Below are 19,919 nucleotides of genomic sequence, written 5' to 3'. Positions count from 1 at the left end.
ATAAACAGAAAAACAAAATTTCTTATCCCTCCACGTGTACAATACATGGTTTATAATAGCTTTCATTGTGTAGCACGTGTGTACTTAAAACACCTGTTCATTACCAGAACTTTACATGTTAAACTTTAAGCTCTGTGTTGTATCTCAAGTTTCGGTCTCTATAAATTTCCAGTTGTTAATAACGCACTTTGGCAACACTTTCTTTTAATGATAGTCCATCGAGTACGTTGACGCATGCGTAGCTTTCCTATAATCTATTTGACCCTTAAGTTATGAAGAACTTATAAAAGCGCTTAATATCAATAAGTGGAAAAGAAGGTTTGACTTTTCACAATATATATTTAAATGACGTCAACATCAACAACCTCGTTCTAGTTTTCAGACACATTATTTTTACGATCAATTTTTCATATTTCAGACAACAATTATACCTTCAATACATAGTATCTTAATACGCAACATATAAATGAACTGTATAAGATAACTTGCTTGCACAAGAAGAAAAATGAAAATTCAAAAACAACATTTCTCAGATTATCAGTTTCCCTGCCATCTCGTGGGGATTATTATTACTAAACTAGAATTTCTGAACATATTCTGAACCAAAAATATCTAATAATTACACTTAGAAAAGAGAACAAAATTCAAAGAAACTTCACTTTAAAACATTAGTGTTAAATAGAAACTTAGAATAGCAGCCAACAATAGAACTACAGTTGATGAAGGCATCTTGTATAACTGAGAAAATTCATATAATTTCTATGTTTACGACTGTTGGAGTTTGGACTGATGAATGAAAAATGAAAAAAATATGGTGAAACTATTTCCACCAAAACATCTAGAGTTCTTAATGTCTTATAACCTTCATTTTAACATACCTTTTACACTTTACAAGTAAGAAACGTTGATGTCTCGTTTTATTCATTTTACTTAAAATATAAAGGAGTGTCTATATAATGTAAAAATGTATACATTCCACACGAATCAAAGTGTGTGAACACAAATGAACATTGTTCTGATAAAAGTAATATAGTTATGATAATGACTTAGGTACATAACTCTAATTCGTGCACTGCTTAGCATTTGACAGTGTTTTTAACTTAATTGTGCCCACTCAAAGTGATCACAACAGCTTCATTTTAGTCGCAGGAAAGACGTTTACCTAGCATATGGCCCCATACCCCCAGATCCCGAGTACAATGAACCATAACCTTTAAAGATCGAAACATTTTCTTACTTGTTTTGCATGTTAAATAAAAAATAATGTCCGTATCAGCTGTATGTAATTGTATATATTTATTTCGCTTTGGTTCCCTGTAGTTACGCAACAAGTATTTTTGTAAATGTAATCGTCCTTGGAATAAAATTTTATAAATAGTCGAGTTAAATTGAAGCCGACAGTTTTCGAAGCTTGATTAGTTTTAGTGACAGAGGAGGGTTTTGTTTACTTAAGGTCGTGCTGGATGATGACCTTTTGGTAAAAATGGCAAAAGACATAAATTAAAAATAAAAAACAATTAGTGTTACTGATTTTCTTCTCTTGAAAACGGTTGCTATTTCCTAACAGAATGTCTCCCTTAAAAATACTAGAGAAAGACGTTTTGATTAACGGGAATTTTAACTTTAAAAATGAAGTTATATCAAAGCTGGCCACAAAGAGGCCTTTCTGGAAGTGACATGGGTGATCTCGTTTACGAAATAGAATGAGTAATTTACAAAAAAAAAATTGTTAGTGATAAAGTGTTGGAGTAATAGCACTGGAAGTTAAGATGGTTGATTTCAGTGTGCACGAATAACAGATCCAGTTGGAAGACCGAATAACATTCCGGATCGGGAATCCCTTGGAACTACCTTGACTTAATATTGTATTTGCCTACTTTAGATGTCTGTGTATGTGTTAAATTTATTTTTGTGTTAATAATCTCATTGATATAAACCTTTCAAATAATATACAGATAATCCCAATGATATAATTCTTTGAGATACCATAGAGATCATCCTGTTCATATAATCTTTGAGATAGCATAGAGATAATTCCACTCATATAATCCTCTCAGATAAAATAGAAATAATCCCGTTGATATAATCCTTCCAAATATAATAAAAATAATCCCGTTGATATAATCCTTTCAAATATAATAGAGATAATTCCGTTGACATAATTCTTTCAGATAACCTAGAGATAATCCCATTGATATAATATTTTCAGATAACATAGAGATTATTCCATTCATATAATCTTTTCAGATATCATAAAGATAATTTCAATGATATAATCCTTTGAGATAACATATCGATCATCCTGTTCATATAATCTTTCAGATAGCATAGAGATAATTCCACTCATATAATCCTCTCAGATAAAATAGAAAGAATCCCGTTGATATAATCCTTCCAAATATAATAAAGATAATCCCGTTGATATAATCCTTTCAAATATAATAGAGATAATTCCGTTGACATAATTCTTTCAAATAACACAGATATTATCCCACTGATGTAATTCTTTCAGATAACATAGAGATAATCCAATTAATATAATCCTTTCATATAGCATAGACATCTTCCCATTGATATCATATTTTCAGATATCATAAAGATAATCCCATTCATATAATCTATCAGATACCATATCGATCATCCTGTTTATATAATCCTTTCATATAAAATAGAGTTTATCCTGTTGATATAATCCTTTCAGATAAGACGATGATTATCTAATTGATATAATCCTTTCATATAACATAGAGTTAATTCCACTCATATGATGCTTTCAGATAACACAGAGATAATCTAATCCCGTTAATATAATCCTTTCAGATAACATATCGATCATCCTGTTCATATAATCTTTTAGGTAACATAGAGACAATTCCACTCATATAAATCTTTCAGATAAAATAGATAATCCCGTTGATATAATCCTTTTAGATAACACATTGATCAATGTTATATTTTCTTTCCAAACAGATAACATAGAGATAATCCCTTTGATATAATCCTTTCATACAGAAATAATCCAGTTGATATAAAAAGAGTCCGTCAGGAGGAAAGAGAAAATGTGGGTTTACAAAAATTAAAGGTGTGAAGTGTTGTCAGGATAGAAGTGTTTTGGTTTCTTGTTAATTACGTTCTTATGGCTCAAGATTGGAAAACTTCTGCAAAGGATGATTCCCGAGCATCCCCTGAGCTTGTTCACAAAATATAAAATATGTGATAGTTTGATCTGAGGTTAGCAAGAGCAAAGCAATAGGACGTTTACAACTTTCTACAACATGGAAATGGAACAGTAGAGAACAAACTCGGAAATCTCACTGCACCTTTATTCTAAGATATGTAAAGTAACACTCGTGACACATTAGTAAGTTAAAGATTTCATTAACGCTAAAGATGGACTTAGCTATGTCTTGAAAAGAAAGAATAACACGTACACACGTTCGTCAAAATGTACAGTTCTGGAATTTTTGTCATATAATGGATGTATTCACGTTACGACATTATTGTCCAATTTATCCCCAGAAAGATATACTGAGTTGAGCTTGTTTTGTTTGTTTTAATTTCGCGCAAAGCTACAAGAGAGCTATCTGCGCTAACTGTCCCTAATTTAATAATGTAACACTAGAGGAAAGGCAGCTAGTTATCACCATCTACCGCCAACTCTTGGTCTACTCTTTTACCAACGAATAGTGGGGTTGACTGTCAGATTACAACGCCCCCCATGGCTGAAGGAATGAGCATGTTTGGTGTACGGGGATTCGAACCCGCAACCCTGAGATTACGAGTCGAGTGCCTTAACTCACATGGCCATGCCGACCCATTGAGGTTGATAGAGACGTATTTATTCAAACACGGAAATATGTAAAGTTTGGAACTAATACAAATACACAGAACTCCTCTGAAGAGTCCTTAGAATATCTTCTCAGCTAGTGTCAGAGCAAGCCCGGCAAAACAAACCTGTTTAAATAGTGCCAGTCACGAAAAGTCGATTGAAGCAACAACAATGATCTAAATATTTTATATGAATCAGACAATTAATTTTAAAAACACGTTTTTTCACGTCTATAAATACAACTTTGTAAATCATACTTTTGCAGTTGTGTATTACAATTTTAAAGTGTTTCTGTCCTTTAAACAGATTCTACTAAGATCATTTATCGTTAACACCTTTGCAATCACGCCTATCCACTCGTGCACTAGGTTTTCAACACTATCAGCGCTCGTTGAACTAGTACGTTTACACCAAGAGTATTTCTGTAACCTCAGAATATTGGCTTGAAGAAATAAAATATTTGCAAGGAAAGTGTACATTCTAACCAATCACCGATAACGACAACTGCTATTGGACACTAACACTGGCGTGGTAACAACATACTTATAGAGATGTAACCTCAGTTTATTTGTCTGTAAACCGAACAGTAAATCTCTATCCTTAAAAAGCACGTTCGATTCGAGACTTTAGCAGAACTTATATGATTTCTATTCCAGTTGTCGACATCGAAGCTGTGGGTAAGTCTGTAAACTTGAAAATTACAACAAATATAAAATAAGCATTACATATGACGAAAATAAAAGATTATATGTTTTTAAAATGTCGTACAACAAAGTATCAGAACGTAAAGAAATTAGACATTTTTTTAAAACGTGTTCTTGGCTGAAATATCTTAAGCAAGAAATAAAACCTAAACAATGAAGGACGGTACAAATTGCGTCGTAAGAACTGCTTGGTTTCTAATATGTTTAACTTCAATTAAATCTTATGTCTGTCGTGTCTTTTCATTGAAATAAAACATTATGAAAATCATTCTTGTTGCTGAAGAGTGTGGGAGGTTGTGTTTCTGTTCTTCATAGCACGAAAGAAATTACATGAAGCTTGTTTCATTGGTGCTGAAAATACTTCTGTCGATGTGATAAAAACAAGAACTGTTTACATAAAATGTTAAGCCTAGAAAGTATTGATACATTTCAAGAACAAACTGAAAAATAACTACTTACAAAACGTTCGCGTTCTTAAAACCGATAAAGATGTTTCTTCGTAAAGACCTTTTGGTGTTAAAAGTTTTGTTTCCCTTGGTCAATTTCCCAATGTATTATCAATCACTTCTTTGTGTCTCTAAGTACACTGATTAACGTGCTTACACCTGTACTTGTTCAGTTGTACATAACGGTTTCATACCATTTGCACCTTGAAGACAGAAATTGCTACAACCCAATTAATGTTAATAAATTTATCACATTAATTCTGATATAGAGATTACAATATTTCGTCTGTGAAAACAACAATAATTCTAAATTCATTCAACATGATAAACTTAAAATAGAAACATGGCAAAGAAGTTTATATTTCCAAATATGATTTCACCACACTTCAATGAGTCATCGGAAAGTATGAGGGCTTGCAGCGCTAGAACCCTTGACGAACACAACACAAAGAGCCAACTATGTAGCTTAGAATTATGTAACATGTTGTATTTTTATTCTTTAATTTTGTCGTCAAAACTACAGCTACTCATTTGGTTATCTGTTCTGTGCCCACTATGGAAAGTCAAACTCTGTATATCAAGTTTATAAACATTTTAAACTTGATGTTTAGTCAGCTTCGAGCATGTTATTGTAAACTAGCCAAGACATAATTTACAGGACCGATGTAATACAAAGTTAAACAACTATTATTTCCACTATGTCTGTCAAATCCACTATAACACATTTTTCACTAATTTAACTAATATATGAATGGTAATTGGTAGGCTTACTAATTGTAAATCGAAATCAGATTTGACATCTATATAATACTGTTTCGTGAAGTACTCGGGTCTTTGAATGATTTGGTGAAAAGTACTAACTTCGTACATATCTCAGTGCGGGAAACGTGATGGTCAGGTGGTCGGGGGTTCGATACTCAACAACAAAAATTCACCCGTTCAGTCGTGTGAGCGTTATTATGCCATTCTCAATCCCACCATTTGTTGGTAAAAGAGTAGCCTAAGAGTTTGCAATAGGTGGTCATGACTAGCTGTCTTCCCTCCTGTCTTTCATCAGACGCGGCGACATTTCAAAGTTGAGTACAGCAGTTTAAAAGTATGGATTACATAAAACATACAAATACTCTGGAACTTATTTTATAAATGACTATTCTTCGTTTGTTTAATTCAAAAAAAAGTTACTTGAGTCCTATATGCTCTAGAAATTCTAAATTTGAAGCAATATACTAGAGGAAAAACAACTGTAAATGGCACCCACCACTACCTCTTGAACTACTCTGGAGTTTATTTTCAGTGAATACAAACCCCAGAAGCTGTGACCGTTCACTCTCTCATTCGTCCACGTGAGTTTACAGATATCACCAAATCGGTTCATATAACCAATACTGCTTTTCTTGTGTCCCAGCTGTACTGATGAGTTCCGTATTGAGCGAAATGTGTCGGCGTTAATGGGCATTGGAAATATATCTTTATTGGAATAATTTTATTCGCTCTTTTACTCCTTAAATCGATAAGTGCCTAAGCAAAGAATGTAGTGTTAAATATATGATAAAAGTAACACTATCTTGTGACAAGCATAATTTTGCTTCTCTAACTTCGAAAATGCGTTCACACCGACCCAGTTGTTGTAATTAAACATATTGTTTTTTTACAGGGTTGAAACAATCAGGTCAGCCGAGTAATGAAGCATTCCGTAAAGTGGCGTCAGAAATCCACCAAGCTTTCTCACAAATTGGTTTTCTTTACCTTGTAAACCATGGGATATCACAAGAACAAGTATGTCGTGCTGTTTTGATTATTTATTTCCTCCAAAATTCATTTTCTTCAGATTGAGATACGGAGTCTACAAGAAACGACAGAACAACATGAAGTTGTATATATCTTTTCTGTTTTCTAGTTTTCCGCCATTTTCCAGAAGTCCAGAGAGTTTTTTCTACTTCCTCTTGAAGTAAAAGAAAAATACAAAAGACTTCCAAATCATTACGATGGCTACCTTAGTTCAGATAAAGAAATGTAGGTAGAAGATTAATACATAGAAAATATCCTTGAAGTTAATGTAAATTTATTTTGTTATTTTCCCCAAATATATTTTATAAAATCACAATAAAAAAGGTTAACAATAATCATTTTTGATTATAAAAATGGTGGGTGGTGATGACTAGCTGCCATCCCTCTAGTCTTACACTGTTAAATTAGGGAGGGCTAGCTCAGATAGCCCTTGTGTAGCTTTTCTGTAGGAAGATGACTGAATAATATAAAATATAGCTTCAGAATACAGATGATGAAATTACAAAGAATACTTTATGTTATATTTCGTAAATTTCTGGAGATGGAAAAAAAAGAACAGAAGGGGGAGTCTGCTCAAGAACAAATATCCAAATTATCCCGCTAGGGGAATTTGAAATTGTTTTAAAATATTTCTTAAAAATGAATGAAGAACTTTAAAATTATATAATTTTACAATTTTATTTATTATCTATTATGTAACTCACTAAAACGTCATGACGTGCAGTTTGACCTGCCCGCATGCCAAAATTAATCACGCACACACTTACCTGACGTGTAATCAGTCACATAGACACATTCACATTCTCTTCCAGAACATGGAAGTCAACAATTTCCCATATTTTATTATAGTACCGATGTTTACTGTGAGATTTGCTTATTAGCTGAAGTAAGAACTCATAACTACAGGCCATCATATTGTAATTTTTCGGGACGTGAAAATGTAAATATATATATTTAATTAAACTTGCCTTACGTGTACATCTATTGTTATAACTTCGTGTTGTGTTTTCTCTAGAGCTTTCCTACCCATCAACAAATAAACATGACTAGAACGTCAGTTACATCTAATGTTAATGGAGCAGTCAGGAATATAATACTTTTTAACTAATTTATTATTAAATACAAAGCTACACAATGGGCTGTCTTTGCTCTTCGCACCACGGATATTGAAACCGGTTCATAGCGTTGCAAGTCTGAAGACATATCGCTGTTGCCACTGGGGTGCAGAGAGGGTGAATTTAACAGTAAAGCTACACAATGGGCTATATGTTATTAACGGTATCGAACCTCCAAGTTTAGCAATATAAACCCTCTATATTATCAATGAGTTATCAGAAGAGAGGAGTAGACACTTGGTTTGCTTGTTTTGAATTTCGCTCAAAGCTACACGAGGGCTATCTGCGCTAGCCATCCTTAATTTTGTAGTGTAAAACTAGACGGAAGACAGCCAGTCATCACCACTCAGTGCCAACTCTTGGGCTACTCTTTTACTAAAGAATAGTGGAGTTGACCATTATAACGCCCCCACGGCTGAAATGGCGAATTTGTTTGGTGCGACGGGAATTCGAACCCGCGACCCTGGAATCATGTGTCGAACGCCTAAACCAAACTTGCCAAAGACAGACACAGTGGTCAAACGTACTCATAAGACTACTAAAGAGTAAACTGTAGTGCTGGAGAAGAACAAATGGAAAATTACACTTTTATAATCAATCGTTCTAATTCACAGAAAGGATGTTTTTATTTACCACGTGGAAAGAAGTTCATAGAAGAATTTTTTTTTACTTTGTAGAATATTATACTAAAGATTTAGAAATAGCGCGGATTTTTACTTTTACTTATTAACCATGGTATGTTTTTCCCTAAATTTTAAAATTAGGAAAGATAATAATTTATTTTTTCGTGAGAATTATTTATTGAGTTGAATTTTGCACTTAAAAGACAAATATATTTCCATACATCCTGAATCTAATTTAACTGCAAAAATAATGACGGCAGAAAAATAAAGAGAATATATTTAACCAATACTTACGAAATGTCCGAGAATTTATTAATATTTAAAAATTATTCATTAAACAAAATTTTTTTTAATATTTAAAAAATAATAATATTCAATCAAAAACATTTTTCAGCCTTTCTCGGGTTCTAATCGTACTTGTTGATAGATGATGTAAGTGAAAGATAGTCTTCCGTTCGCGTTACGCAGGTTCCGTCATGTAGAGGGCATTTTATAAGAGAAATCTTGAGATAATGATTCAAAATTTTGATATTTCCGGGTTGTACAGGTTTTATTGTACAAGAATATAAATGACCAGCAACAAAAAAGCAGTGGGCACGATTTATTTACGGATTGTCAGTAATAATTGTGAACGTGTATGTCTATGATTTTAACAAATACAGTTGCCCAAAAGTTCAAACTGTTTTTTTCTTTTATTCAATAATGTCTAAACTTCTTTGTCATGTTTATATTTTAATTCTATCATGTGGAATGAATTTATAACTATTGTTTTCAGCCCCGAAATATTGTAATCTCTACATCAGAATGATAAATTTATTAATTTTAATTGGAGTATAACGATTTCTGTCTTCAAGGTGCAAGTGGTGTGAAACTGTTACGTACAACTAAACAAGTACAGCTGTAAGCACGTTAACCAGTGTATTTAGAGACACAAAGAAGTGATTGATAAAACATTGGGAAATCGATTAAAGTAAACAAAACTTTGAACTCCAAAATGTCTTTGCAAAGAAACATGTTTATCAGTTTTAAGAACGAAAACTTTTTGTTGGTAGTTATTTTTCAGTTTGTTCTTGAAATGTATCAACACTTTCTAGGCTTAACATTTTATGTAAACAGTTCTTGTTTTTCATCACATCGACACAAGTACGGTTGTTACCTGTAAGAGCAAATTACTTTCAATATTTAGCGTATTTCTAAATTTGGTCTTTGTAGCTGTATACAGTGAAAATGTTTGCTCACAAGGATACGTTGTTGGAAAACGCATCAAAATTTTCAAAGCTCTGTTACTTATTTTAGGGCATTCCATGGCCATTTGAATCCAAAATTGTGTAATTTCTTCGTGTTGAAATTTTGTTTTAGGGTTTAATCAGTTGAAATTTCTATCAGCTGTTCTTTCTCTTTCAAAGGCAAATCGTTGGTAGTTGTTGAGTCAACATAGGGATTTGAATCCCCAGTAATTTTTCTGAATGAGGATGGAAGTACAACCAATTGTTGTAAATCAATGACACTAATGGCCAAAATCGTAAAGCCAATGAACATAAAAAAATATGCATTTTGCGTTTTTAGATTCAACCAGTTATTTGAGTAGAGCTACGAAAGATGAAAATAAGAAAGGGAAAATAAAAATAAACTACCTTTTTAGCATTTAATAGGGAAAATGTGAACACTATGAAATTAGCCTAAACACTAGCTGGTCAAAAAGTTTATGACCACACTGAAACTAAGCGTTAATCGGTAAGCACATAACGAAATTTAGTCATTTATGTTCAAGCAGTAGCATTATCAACATCTCCCACTGATATCTCCTGTGTTACATTGGGTAAGAACATGGCAAAGGCTGAAAAGTTGACAGAGTTTAAACGTGGCAGAAATGTCCAGCTGCAAAAGCAAGGTCTCTACCAACATGCCATCGCTGGTGAGATTAAGCGTAGTAAAACTACTGTTGCAAATTGCTTAAAAAACCCTGAGGGACACGGAACGAGAATTTTAAGTGGTCGGCCCCAGGAAAATTTCATCGGCATTGAGCAGGAGAATTCGACAGGTTGTCCGGCAAGACACCAGCCGATCATCGAACCAGATTAAAGCCCTTACGGACGCAGAATGAAGCTCAAGAACAATAAGACGTCATCTGCGAGAGAAAGGCTTTAAAAACCGTAAACGTCTTCAAACGCCACGCCTCCTTCCACACCACGAAGCAGCTCGGTTAAACTTTACTGAGATTCACCAAACATGAGACGTAGAAAAGGGGAAAAAGGCTTTGCTCTCTGATGAGGAAAAATTTAATCTGGATGGTCCAGATGGCTTCCAACGTTACTGGCACGATAAGGATATTCCAACGGAGACATTTTCTATGCGACACAGTGGAGGATGTTCCATCATGATCTGGGGTGCTTTCTCCTTCCATGGAACAATGGAGCATCAGGTTATACAGGGGCGTCTAACTATATTGGCATGTTTGAGAGAGCATTCTTATTGACTGAAGGCCTTTGCCTGTGTGGAAATGACTGGATCTTTCAGCAGGACAACGCTGCACACTTTCTTTTCTTTCTTGTTTCACTACTCCTTGCATCATTCTGCGTTAAAGTACTTGCACACAACGATAACGCCAATGAATTCATATTAGGCCTAGACCTAGGAAGATTTTCAGCCACTGGTCATCTGTATTCTTATATTTCCTTAGTGTTTCTCATCTGAGATTCGTAAAACATGTTCGCTGATCTCCACTTTGGTCACAACTCAAATATTAAAATCACTCAAAAATAACGCTCGCATAAATACGTGAATTATATTATTTAATATTTCCAAATCTGATTTCACTGCACTTCAATGTGTCATCGGAAAGGCTTGTAGCGCTAGAACCCTTGACGAACACAACACAAATAGCCAACTATGTAGCTTAGAATTATGTAACATGTTGTATTTTTATTCTATAATTTTATCGTCAAAACTACAGCTACTCATTTGGTTATCTGTTCTGTACCCACTATGGAAAGTCAAACTCTGCATATCAAGTTTATAAACATTTTAAACTTGTTGTTTAGTCAGCTTTGAGCATGTTATTGTAAACTAGCCAAGACATAATTTACAGGACCGATGTAATACAAAGGTAAACAACTATTATTTTCACATTGTCTGTCAAATACACTATAACACATTTTTCACTAATTTAACTAATATATGAATGGTAATTGGTAGGCTTACTAATTGTAAATCGAAATCAGATTTGACATCTATATAATACTGTTTCGTGAAGTACTCGTGTCTTTGAATGATTTGGTGAAAAGTACTAACTTCGTACATATCTCTGTGCGGGAAACATGATGGTCAGGTGGTCGGGGGTTCGATACTCAACAACAAAAAATCACCCGTTCACTCGTGTTAGCGTCATTAAGCCACTTTCAATTCCACCATTTGTTGGTAAAGGAGTAGCCAAGAGTTTGCAGTAGGTGGTCGTGACTAGCTGTCTTCCCTCTTGTCTTTCACTTCTAAAATAAGGACGACTAGCCCAGACAGTCCTCGGGTAGTTTTGCGAGAATTAAAAAGTGTATCTAGACGCGGCAATATTTGAACGTTGAGTACAGCAGTTTAAAAGTATGGATTACATAAAACATACAAATGCGCTGGAAGATATTTTATAAATGACTATTCTTCGTTTGTTTAATTTAACGAAAAGTTACTTGAGTCCTATATGCTCTAGAAATTCTAAATTACTTGTTTTTCTCCAATTTTCATTTTGTTAAGATTGAGATAGGAAGTTTACAAAAAAACGACAGAACAACATGTAGTTGTATATATCTTTTCTGTTTTCTAGTTTTCCGCCATTTTCCAGAAGTCCAGAGAGTTTTTTCTACTTCCTCTTGAAGTAAAAGAAAAATACAAAAGACTTCCAAATCATTACGATGGCTACCTTAGTTCAGATAAAGAAATGTAGGTAGAAGATTAATACATAAAAATATCCTTGAAGTTAATGTAAATTTATTTTGTTATTTTCCCCAAATATATTTTATAAAATCACAATAAAAAGGTTAACAATAATCATTGTTGGTTATAAAGATTTATTTTGGTGAGTTAAAAAGTGGAACTCCTGATAAATGAAAGTCTATCTTCCAAAAGTTCAACAGATATTCCTTAGTGCTGATTTATCTACTTCTTGATTTTATCTATTTAGATCAACGTTCTTAAACAATCGCGACGCATAATAATCACTTCTGTACTACTAACACTTCGTTAGAAAGAAGCCAAAGAATCAAACCGTTGAAACAGTATGGAACTAAATCTTGGTCCTCTTATCCTCCCGACCTGGCATGGCAAGGTGGTTAAGGCACTCGACTCGTAATCTGAGAGTCGTGGGATTGAATCCCTGTCACACCACACATGCTCGCCCTTTCAGCCGTGGGGGCGTGATAATGTGTCGGCCAATCCCACTATTCGTTGGTAAGAGTAGCCCAAAAGTTGGTGGTGGGTGGTGATGACTAGCTGCCATCCCTATAGTATTACACTGCTAAATTAGGGAGGGCTAGCGCAGATAGCCCTTTTTGTAGCTTTGCGCGAAATTCAAAAAACCAAACTATTTCTACTGATATCATTAAAACATAAAAAACACAACCTCAGATCTATATGAATGGAGCACTCTTTCAGCCTAATACATCTGCAAAATGTTTAGGATTTACATTTAACTCAAAACTAACGTGGGTAAACCACAGAAGTAACATTAGAACAAAAATTTGGCGAAGAACAAACTATGCTAGAAGACTAACTGGTAAAACCAGTGTAGCAACAGCAGATAACATCATAAAAATATATAAAACGTACATTAGTCCTGTCAATAATTATGCAGCCCCTGCATGGATAAATGTAAGTAACAAAAAACTACTCCAAACAAAACAACAAACAATACAAAATACACTACTTACAACAGCTTATAAAGTACTCAGAACAACATTATCAGAATTCATGTATCAATACGCGCACATAGCAGATAGACTCCTACATAGTACAATGAATTATTTTGACAGAAATTGGAGAAAAAAATGAACTAGTAAGCGAACTACACAGGAAGTGTATACATGATGAGGATAGACCTAAACACCTTTTCCCAGTGAATATATATTTTCTAAATAAAGAGAAAAGGTAATCTATAAACTAAACTACACATTAGTTTAGGGGTTAATTACTAAACTTTGAAAGGGTTTTTTAATGTAAATGTTTTATAGTTAATACCTATGTAGTGAAAGTGCAAATAATCATGGAACTATAAAGAAAAAAATGATTTTTGCACCAAGTGTATGTGTAGATAGTGCATGGACATTGCCCTGAATGGGGGCTGAGTTGGTACGGGTTACGGTAGCCCTCGTGTGCAGTGTATAAATACACTTGACAATTGTAAAAACAAATATAAGGGAAGTAGGAGAGGTCGACGAAACATGACCCTCCTGGGTATATGAACATCAATACCCAAATACCTATGAGAGAGAGAGAAAATATTACTAACAACAAATGTCCTTTGTTGGTTGTTAGCAAAACTCTACTTATTTTAAACATTCCACAGTTGTTAAAAAACATCAACCACCCACTACGCTCAAATAGATATTTTGATAACGGAAAGAATAAAAACGATAAAAGAAAGTGACGAAGATACAAAATAGGTTATTTGAATTAGTTATTAAAATAAATATCTTTATATTCATTTCTGTTGTACCTAGTCTCTAAGATATAACAATAGATAAATGTTTTTCTAACGTTTTCGTTTGTTGGAAAGCATGCTTCCAAAACGTACACACACACACAGTTTCTACACTGTCTGTGTATTTGGTTCTTATTCGCCCTGTTTAGATAAGGCTACTATTTGTATTAAGTATACTGAGCAGTGTATATTATAGTGTTGTGTACCTTGTCCTCTAGACTGCGATTCTTCCCCCTAAATAATTACGTGAAACAGTTATATTCACTTTCAAGGAAAATGTACGTTATGGTACAAAGTTCCTCCAACCTCAGTTTGTTCTTGACCTTCGACACTTTTACATGTTACCTTTTGAAACCAATACAATAAAAGTGATCGACTTTCACTATCACCTCGTACATTGACGCATATTTACAAAGAATAACAAACTTCGCCCTTCACGAACACTCATCTTTTGTACCAATTCTGATTATACATAAACACAGGAGCGAAACAAGACCACTTCTTCACCTTGGTTGTGTACGGAGATTCATAGAACTTCTATTTATATTTACAAAACAAATTTACCAATTATTACCTCTGTTTAATTAACCAAGTAACTAAATGTCTCCTGACTTCTAAAAGTTAACATCCTCTGTGTTTCTTTCATCATTTAGTCTCCAAACGGGAAATCAAAAAGAAATAAAAGAAACTTATGGAATAGTGAACAGTGAATGTATCTTTCCATCTGACCAAGATACTCCCGGATTCAAAGAAACTTGTCTTGACTTCCTCGAGGCGTGCGTGAACCTGTGTCGCCGTTTTTTGGTGGTTCTTGCTTTATCTTTAGGTAACATTTTGACTTCCATTTAGATATGAGAATTATTTGTCAGTAGTATTTCTCCGATTATTTAACTAATATTACTAGGATAATGTCTGGTACAATATCATGTGTAAACAGATTTAACACATATTAGTACAGTTTGTTGATTTAGATGTTTGTCTCATCCCCACCCTCACCTGAAAATATTTCTTTAGGCTCCCGTTTCTGTTAATTCAACAACTTTTAGATCACGTATTGTTTACAATATGTATTAATTTGTACATAATCAATTTAAATTTATAACATCACCAATTTAAAACAATATGAATTCTCAACAATATATAAATCATTTTTTCACACTGACTTACAGATTAGTAATGGTATAGATAGGCTGTAAATGTTGTGTTCAGTGGAAGAACAATATTTTTACATACCCTTGTTTGTTTCTCTTCATTTTATGTTTTTGTTTCTTGAATGTTCTCTTCCTTTGAAGTATTTTAGATTTATTAGAATTATGGTATTAAAATAAAATGACTCACTTGCCATAAATTAAAATTATAGATTAAATTCATTATTTCGGTGTAATAAGTGTGTTTAATTTTCCTTTATAACTGAATGTTTTTGCTGCCCAGACCTCGCAGAATACTCTTTCTTGAAGAGACACCAAGAACTCACAAAGTGCAAAGAAAATGCATCAATATTAAGACTGCTGTACTACCCTCCTGTGACAGATGTGACTGATCTTACAACGACTGTTCATTGCGGTGAACATTCTGACTTTGGAACGGTGACATTTTTGTTTTAAGATAATGTTGGTGGTCTGGAGGTAACGATAAAATTGATGTATGTAAATGAGTAAATTTAAAAAAATTTTTCATTACGAATTTCAAAATTACATTAAACCAAAACGTCTACTGTTAACCTAAATAGTTTTAAAATAATTGGAAATTAGAATCATAATGTAACAGAATGTTTAGATAATTGTACAGTAATTACACAGTTTTCAAAGTTTTTTTAATGTTGTATAATATATAAAAAAATTATAAGTGCATGTAGGAAATAAATTTTGATGAAAGCTATAAAACTAAGTTATATTACATTAAACCAAATTACAAACATTAGTTTATGTTTACTATTCGAAAGTAAGTTATTATTTAATTATAAGGAATTAATTCGTTACGAATTGAACCATTAGACGATAACAGTAGTTTTATAAAATGATTTATGGAATTTTGAATAACATACAGCTGGTGGTGATCAAACCACCAAAGAAATTAAAACTTATATGGATGAAAATTCCAAAGAAACCCTACAACTGAAATTGGACAACGATTCACTAAAACGTTCTTTGTTTTATTTTTTACTGTTTGCAACATATGGTTTTTGATAAGCCAATGGTACGTCTTCTTTTCTGTATACAGTTTCGGACCTTTGACGCAGCACTTTAACTGTTATCTTACCCTTCTCCCATTAGCAAAAATTGGACAACCTTGTCAACTCGTATTGACTACATGTTGAGTGATATTAAATCTAGAGTATATATAAATTATCTAGAAGCTTTGTTTTAAGATGTTTTATCACAAGTTTCAATACATTTTTTTTTAATTTAAACAATCATAGTTTTTGATAAGTTATCCAACGATGTATGTTGTTTTTAAATTGAGTGTTCAAACCCTAGCATCATACTTGAGTGAGTCGATTAATTAGAGGAGACGGTGTTATCACGCAGAGGACGATTATCTTCCCAGCTAGTGTTTTTGTTTGTCGCATTTTGTTTTTATAATTAATATTAAAATGATTAAGGTTTTACAAATTTAACCACACTTAAGGTTCCATCTGATTTGTAATTTAGTTTTTCTTGAGTATCAAATTTATTACTAACACACTTATTATTATTATTATTATTATTTAGTATACGTGTGTGAGTGTATCGTTTAGAAACAATTAAAAATCGCGTTATGTATATCGTATAATTTCACACGAAAGATTACAGTTTATAAATCCTGAATTTTTATATTTCAGGTAAAAACAAAATCAGGAGAATGGATACCTGCTACGCCTTTAGAGGGAGCCATTTTGGTGAACGTTGAAGATTTGTTGGAGATCTGGAGCGAAGGAGTATATTCAGCCACGGTAAGTGATAACTTGTGAATGGAACAACTTAGCTGCACTATCTATTAATCGCAATTGTAGTTAAATCTTAGATTATATATTTGTAACATTCTCACTAATAAACAGTAATATATAGTACAATATCGTTCATATGAATGTTACACGTAATACTTTGTGTGTGTATTTGTGTACATAATTCTATACACATTATTTTATTTACGTCTAAATATTTATTTGGAACTTGTTACGCTGAGTAACATCTATAATTATACATATTTTGTTTGTTTATCGTTAAACACAAAGGTACTCAATAGGCTCTCTGTGCTCTGCCCACAGCTGTTATCCAGACTCTATTTGTAGCTTTATAAGTCCAGTGAGTTACCGGAATGCAATTTTACAGATAATCTGAGTAAATAGCTTTGTTCTATCGCGATTTAACTTTAACATAATGCAGAAGATTATCGGATTTAAATATAGATTTAAAACATAAGCTATTAAATCAACTAAAACCACATTATATTATTTAACCCTAAAATAAATATTTACTTTGTTGCTCATTAAAATTGTATTCATGATCGTTATAACAAAATAAATAGAAAAAGCGCTTCGAAACCGTTATTTTTTATTTATTTGTAGATAAGTATGTACTAACCATTTAAATTTTATTAATTCATTAATTGATATAGTATTAATATTCTAATTGCATGTCTATGGTTTGCACTTTGTAGTCTCATCGAGTGCTGGTGCCGAAGGAGGAATCTAAAATGCAATGTTCAAGAAGTTCTGTGACCTACTTTGTTCATCCTGATAACATCGTTATGGTGGAACCTCTCAATGGATCCAACAGGTTTCCTACAGTTAACGCGGCTGAATATCTCGTCAACAAATTTAAAAAAATACTTGAGTCGTACTAGTGAAGCCTGGACGATCTGTCCTTTAAAGTTTCATGCTTTTAATGTCAGTCAGAAAATTACTTAACGTTTCCCAAACAATACACCAAGTTCAGTCAGTCGAGTTCCATGTGTGCAACAAAGGTCTATTGGATTTTATTCGTTAGTTTATGTGTAGAACGTGGATGCGGGGTGTGACTTATCAAATTTATATACATAAAATGCATTACTTCCTTGAAGAAACGGTATATTTTCCATAAAGGTTACCTTCTATTGTATTGATAATTCTAGGGACTGGAAATAAATTTCCTCCATGATAACCTTCTAAGTAAATAACCTTTTCAAAATAAATACATTTTTAACTGGCAAGTCTTTGAAAGATTATTTTTGTTGTTCAGATGACCGTGTCAAGGAAACTAGTGGACGAATTGTGAAACAAAGTATATGGACCACCGGTATGTGAACCAATCAATTAATGAGGAGGTGTGTGTTGTAATCCATCTTTGTGGAAGACAACGTATACTTCCGTGTACTGTATGATAATGGTATCATGATAACTGTTGATAAATAAACAGACATCCAAGACTACATTCCAGCAGGATACTGCAGTTTATATTCTGCATGGTCAGGTTTCCATGTCAAGGTTCTCTTAACACCAAAAGTGTCGTTTGATGCACTTGTCATATTGACATTCAAAGAATATTTACACATAGTTTATACGTGGATGTACACACAAATTGATTCACGAATAAATTTCTTGTAAACCATGAATAAGAAATTAGATGAATAAACTTCATATATCTAGAAGAAAATTAAAATTGTCTTTCGTTATGTACTGCTTATTGTTATTCATGTATTGCGATTATATGATGTTGTTTGCTTAAATAAAAAATTCCATGTGTACAACAGAGATCTAGTGGGTTTTACTTACAAGTTTCTTTGTTGAACGTGGATACAAGGTGTGATTTATGAAATTTACGTATAGTTTGATATTCTCATGTATCTCGATTACATTATGTTATTTGCTTAAATAAAAGTGTATTTTACAAATAAAAAACCAATAGATGTACTTTGTCTTTCATTTCAAGACTTTAGCATCTATGACAATATTGATCATATTAAATAAGAGTTAGGTATAGTCTTGTGGCGTCCTTTCCATGAATGGTAAGTAGAGTCTTGTTTTATCCTTTCCACAAAATCTCCGTCCTGTCAAACATGCTGGCTCTTTCATCCGTGGGGTCGTTATAATGTGACGGTTAATTCCGTTATTCGTTGGTACAAGAGTAGCCCAAGAGTTGGCGGTGGGTGGTGATGACTAGCTGCTTTCACTCTAGACTTACACAAAGGTACCCAATAGGCGCTCTGTGCTCTGCCCGCAGCTGTTATCCAAACCCGATTTGTAGCTTTATAAGTCCAGTGATTTACCGTTGAGTTACCGGGAGGCAGTTTTATAGATAATCAGATAATTGGTTATCTGCGCCTGTGCTCTGCCCAAAATGAGTGTGTAAACCCGGTTTGTACCGTTGTAAGTCCGCAAATGTGCCGCTGTGCCACTGCAGGAGAGGAGTCATCTGTAAATGTAATTTATCGGAAATTTTTTTTTTTAAGAAACTTCAGATAAAATTAAGAAAAACATTACAGAAGGAAACATAAAGACTGAAAAATGTGTGTTTCTCTCTTTTAAAACACTAATCTCGAAGATTATATATAAAAAATACATCAAAGTCATCAAGCTAGCCCAAATGAACAAGTCTTAAGTATAATATTCTACAAAGTAAACAAATTTCTACTGTGAACTTTTTTCCACCTGGTAAATTAAAACATCCTTTCTATGAATTAGAACGATTGATTATAAAAGTGTAATTTTCCTTTTGTTCTTCTCCAGCACTACAGTTTACTCTTTACCAGTCTTACGAGTACGTTTGACCAC

At 33.2% G+C, this 19,919-nt stretch overlaps 1 protein-coding gene across 1 annotated transcript; it reads left to right on the top strand.

Annotated features, from left to right (window-relative positions):
• Nucleotides 1–4,469: 4,469 nt before the first annotated feature.
• LOC143235667 (uncharacterized) lies at nt 4,470–19,017 on the top strand. The gene is made up of 7 exons (XM_076473890.1): nt 4,470–4,506; nt 6,634–6,755; nt 12,317–12,432; nt 14,842–15,014; nt 15,620–15,774; nt 17,010–17,120; nt 17,828–19,017. The coding sequence occupies exons 1-7, from the start codon at nt 4,470–4,472 to the stop codon at nt 18,011–18,013; spliced, it is 900 nt and encodes a 299-aa protein (XP_076330005.1). The 3' UTR covers nt 18,014–19,017.
• Nucleotides 19,018–19,919: the final 902 nt, after the last annotated feature.

Source organism: Tachypleus tridentatus, chromosome 12 (assembly GCF_004210375.1).
Source record: "Tachypleus tridentatus isolate NWPU-2018 chromosome 12, ASM421037v1, whole genome shotgun sequence".
Taxonomy (NCBI): Eukaryota; Metazoa; Arthropoda; class Merostomata; order Xiphosura; family Limulidae; genus Tachypleus; species Tachypleus tridentatus.
Note: the sequence above shows the minus strand (reverse complement) of the source record. Positions and strands in the feature narration are given on the sequence as shown.

Bases quoted from the DNA above. Each gene is read 5' to 3' on its own strand.
- LOC143235667 (XM_076473890.1), top strand. From the start codon at position 4,470: ATGATTTCTATTCCAGTTGTCGACATCGAAGCTGTGG. The intron at 6,756-12,316 runs GTATGTCGTGCT...TCTGTTTTCTAG, and splicing joins ATGGGATATCACAAGAACAA to TTTTCCGCCATTTTCCAGAA. The intron at 12,433-14,841 runs GTAGGTAGAAGA...TTCATCATTTAG, and splicing joins CTTAGTTCAGATAAAGAAAT to TCTCCAAACGGGAAATCAAA.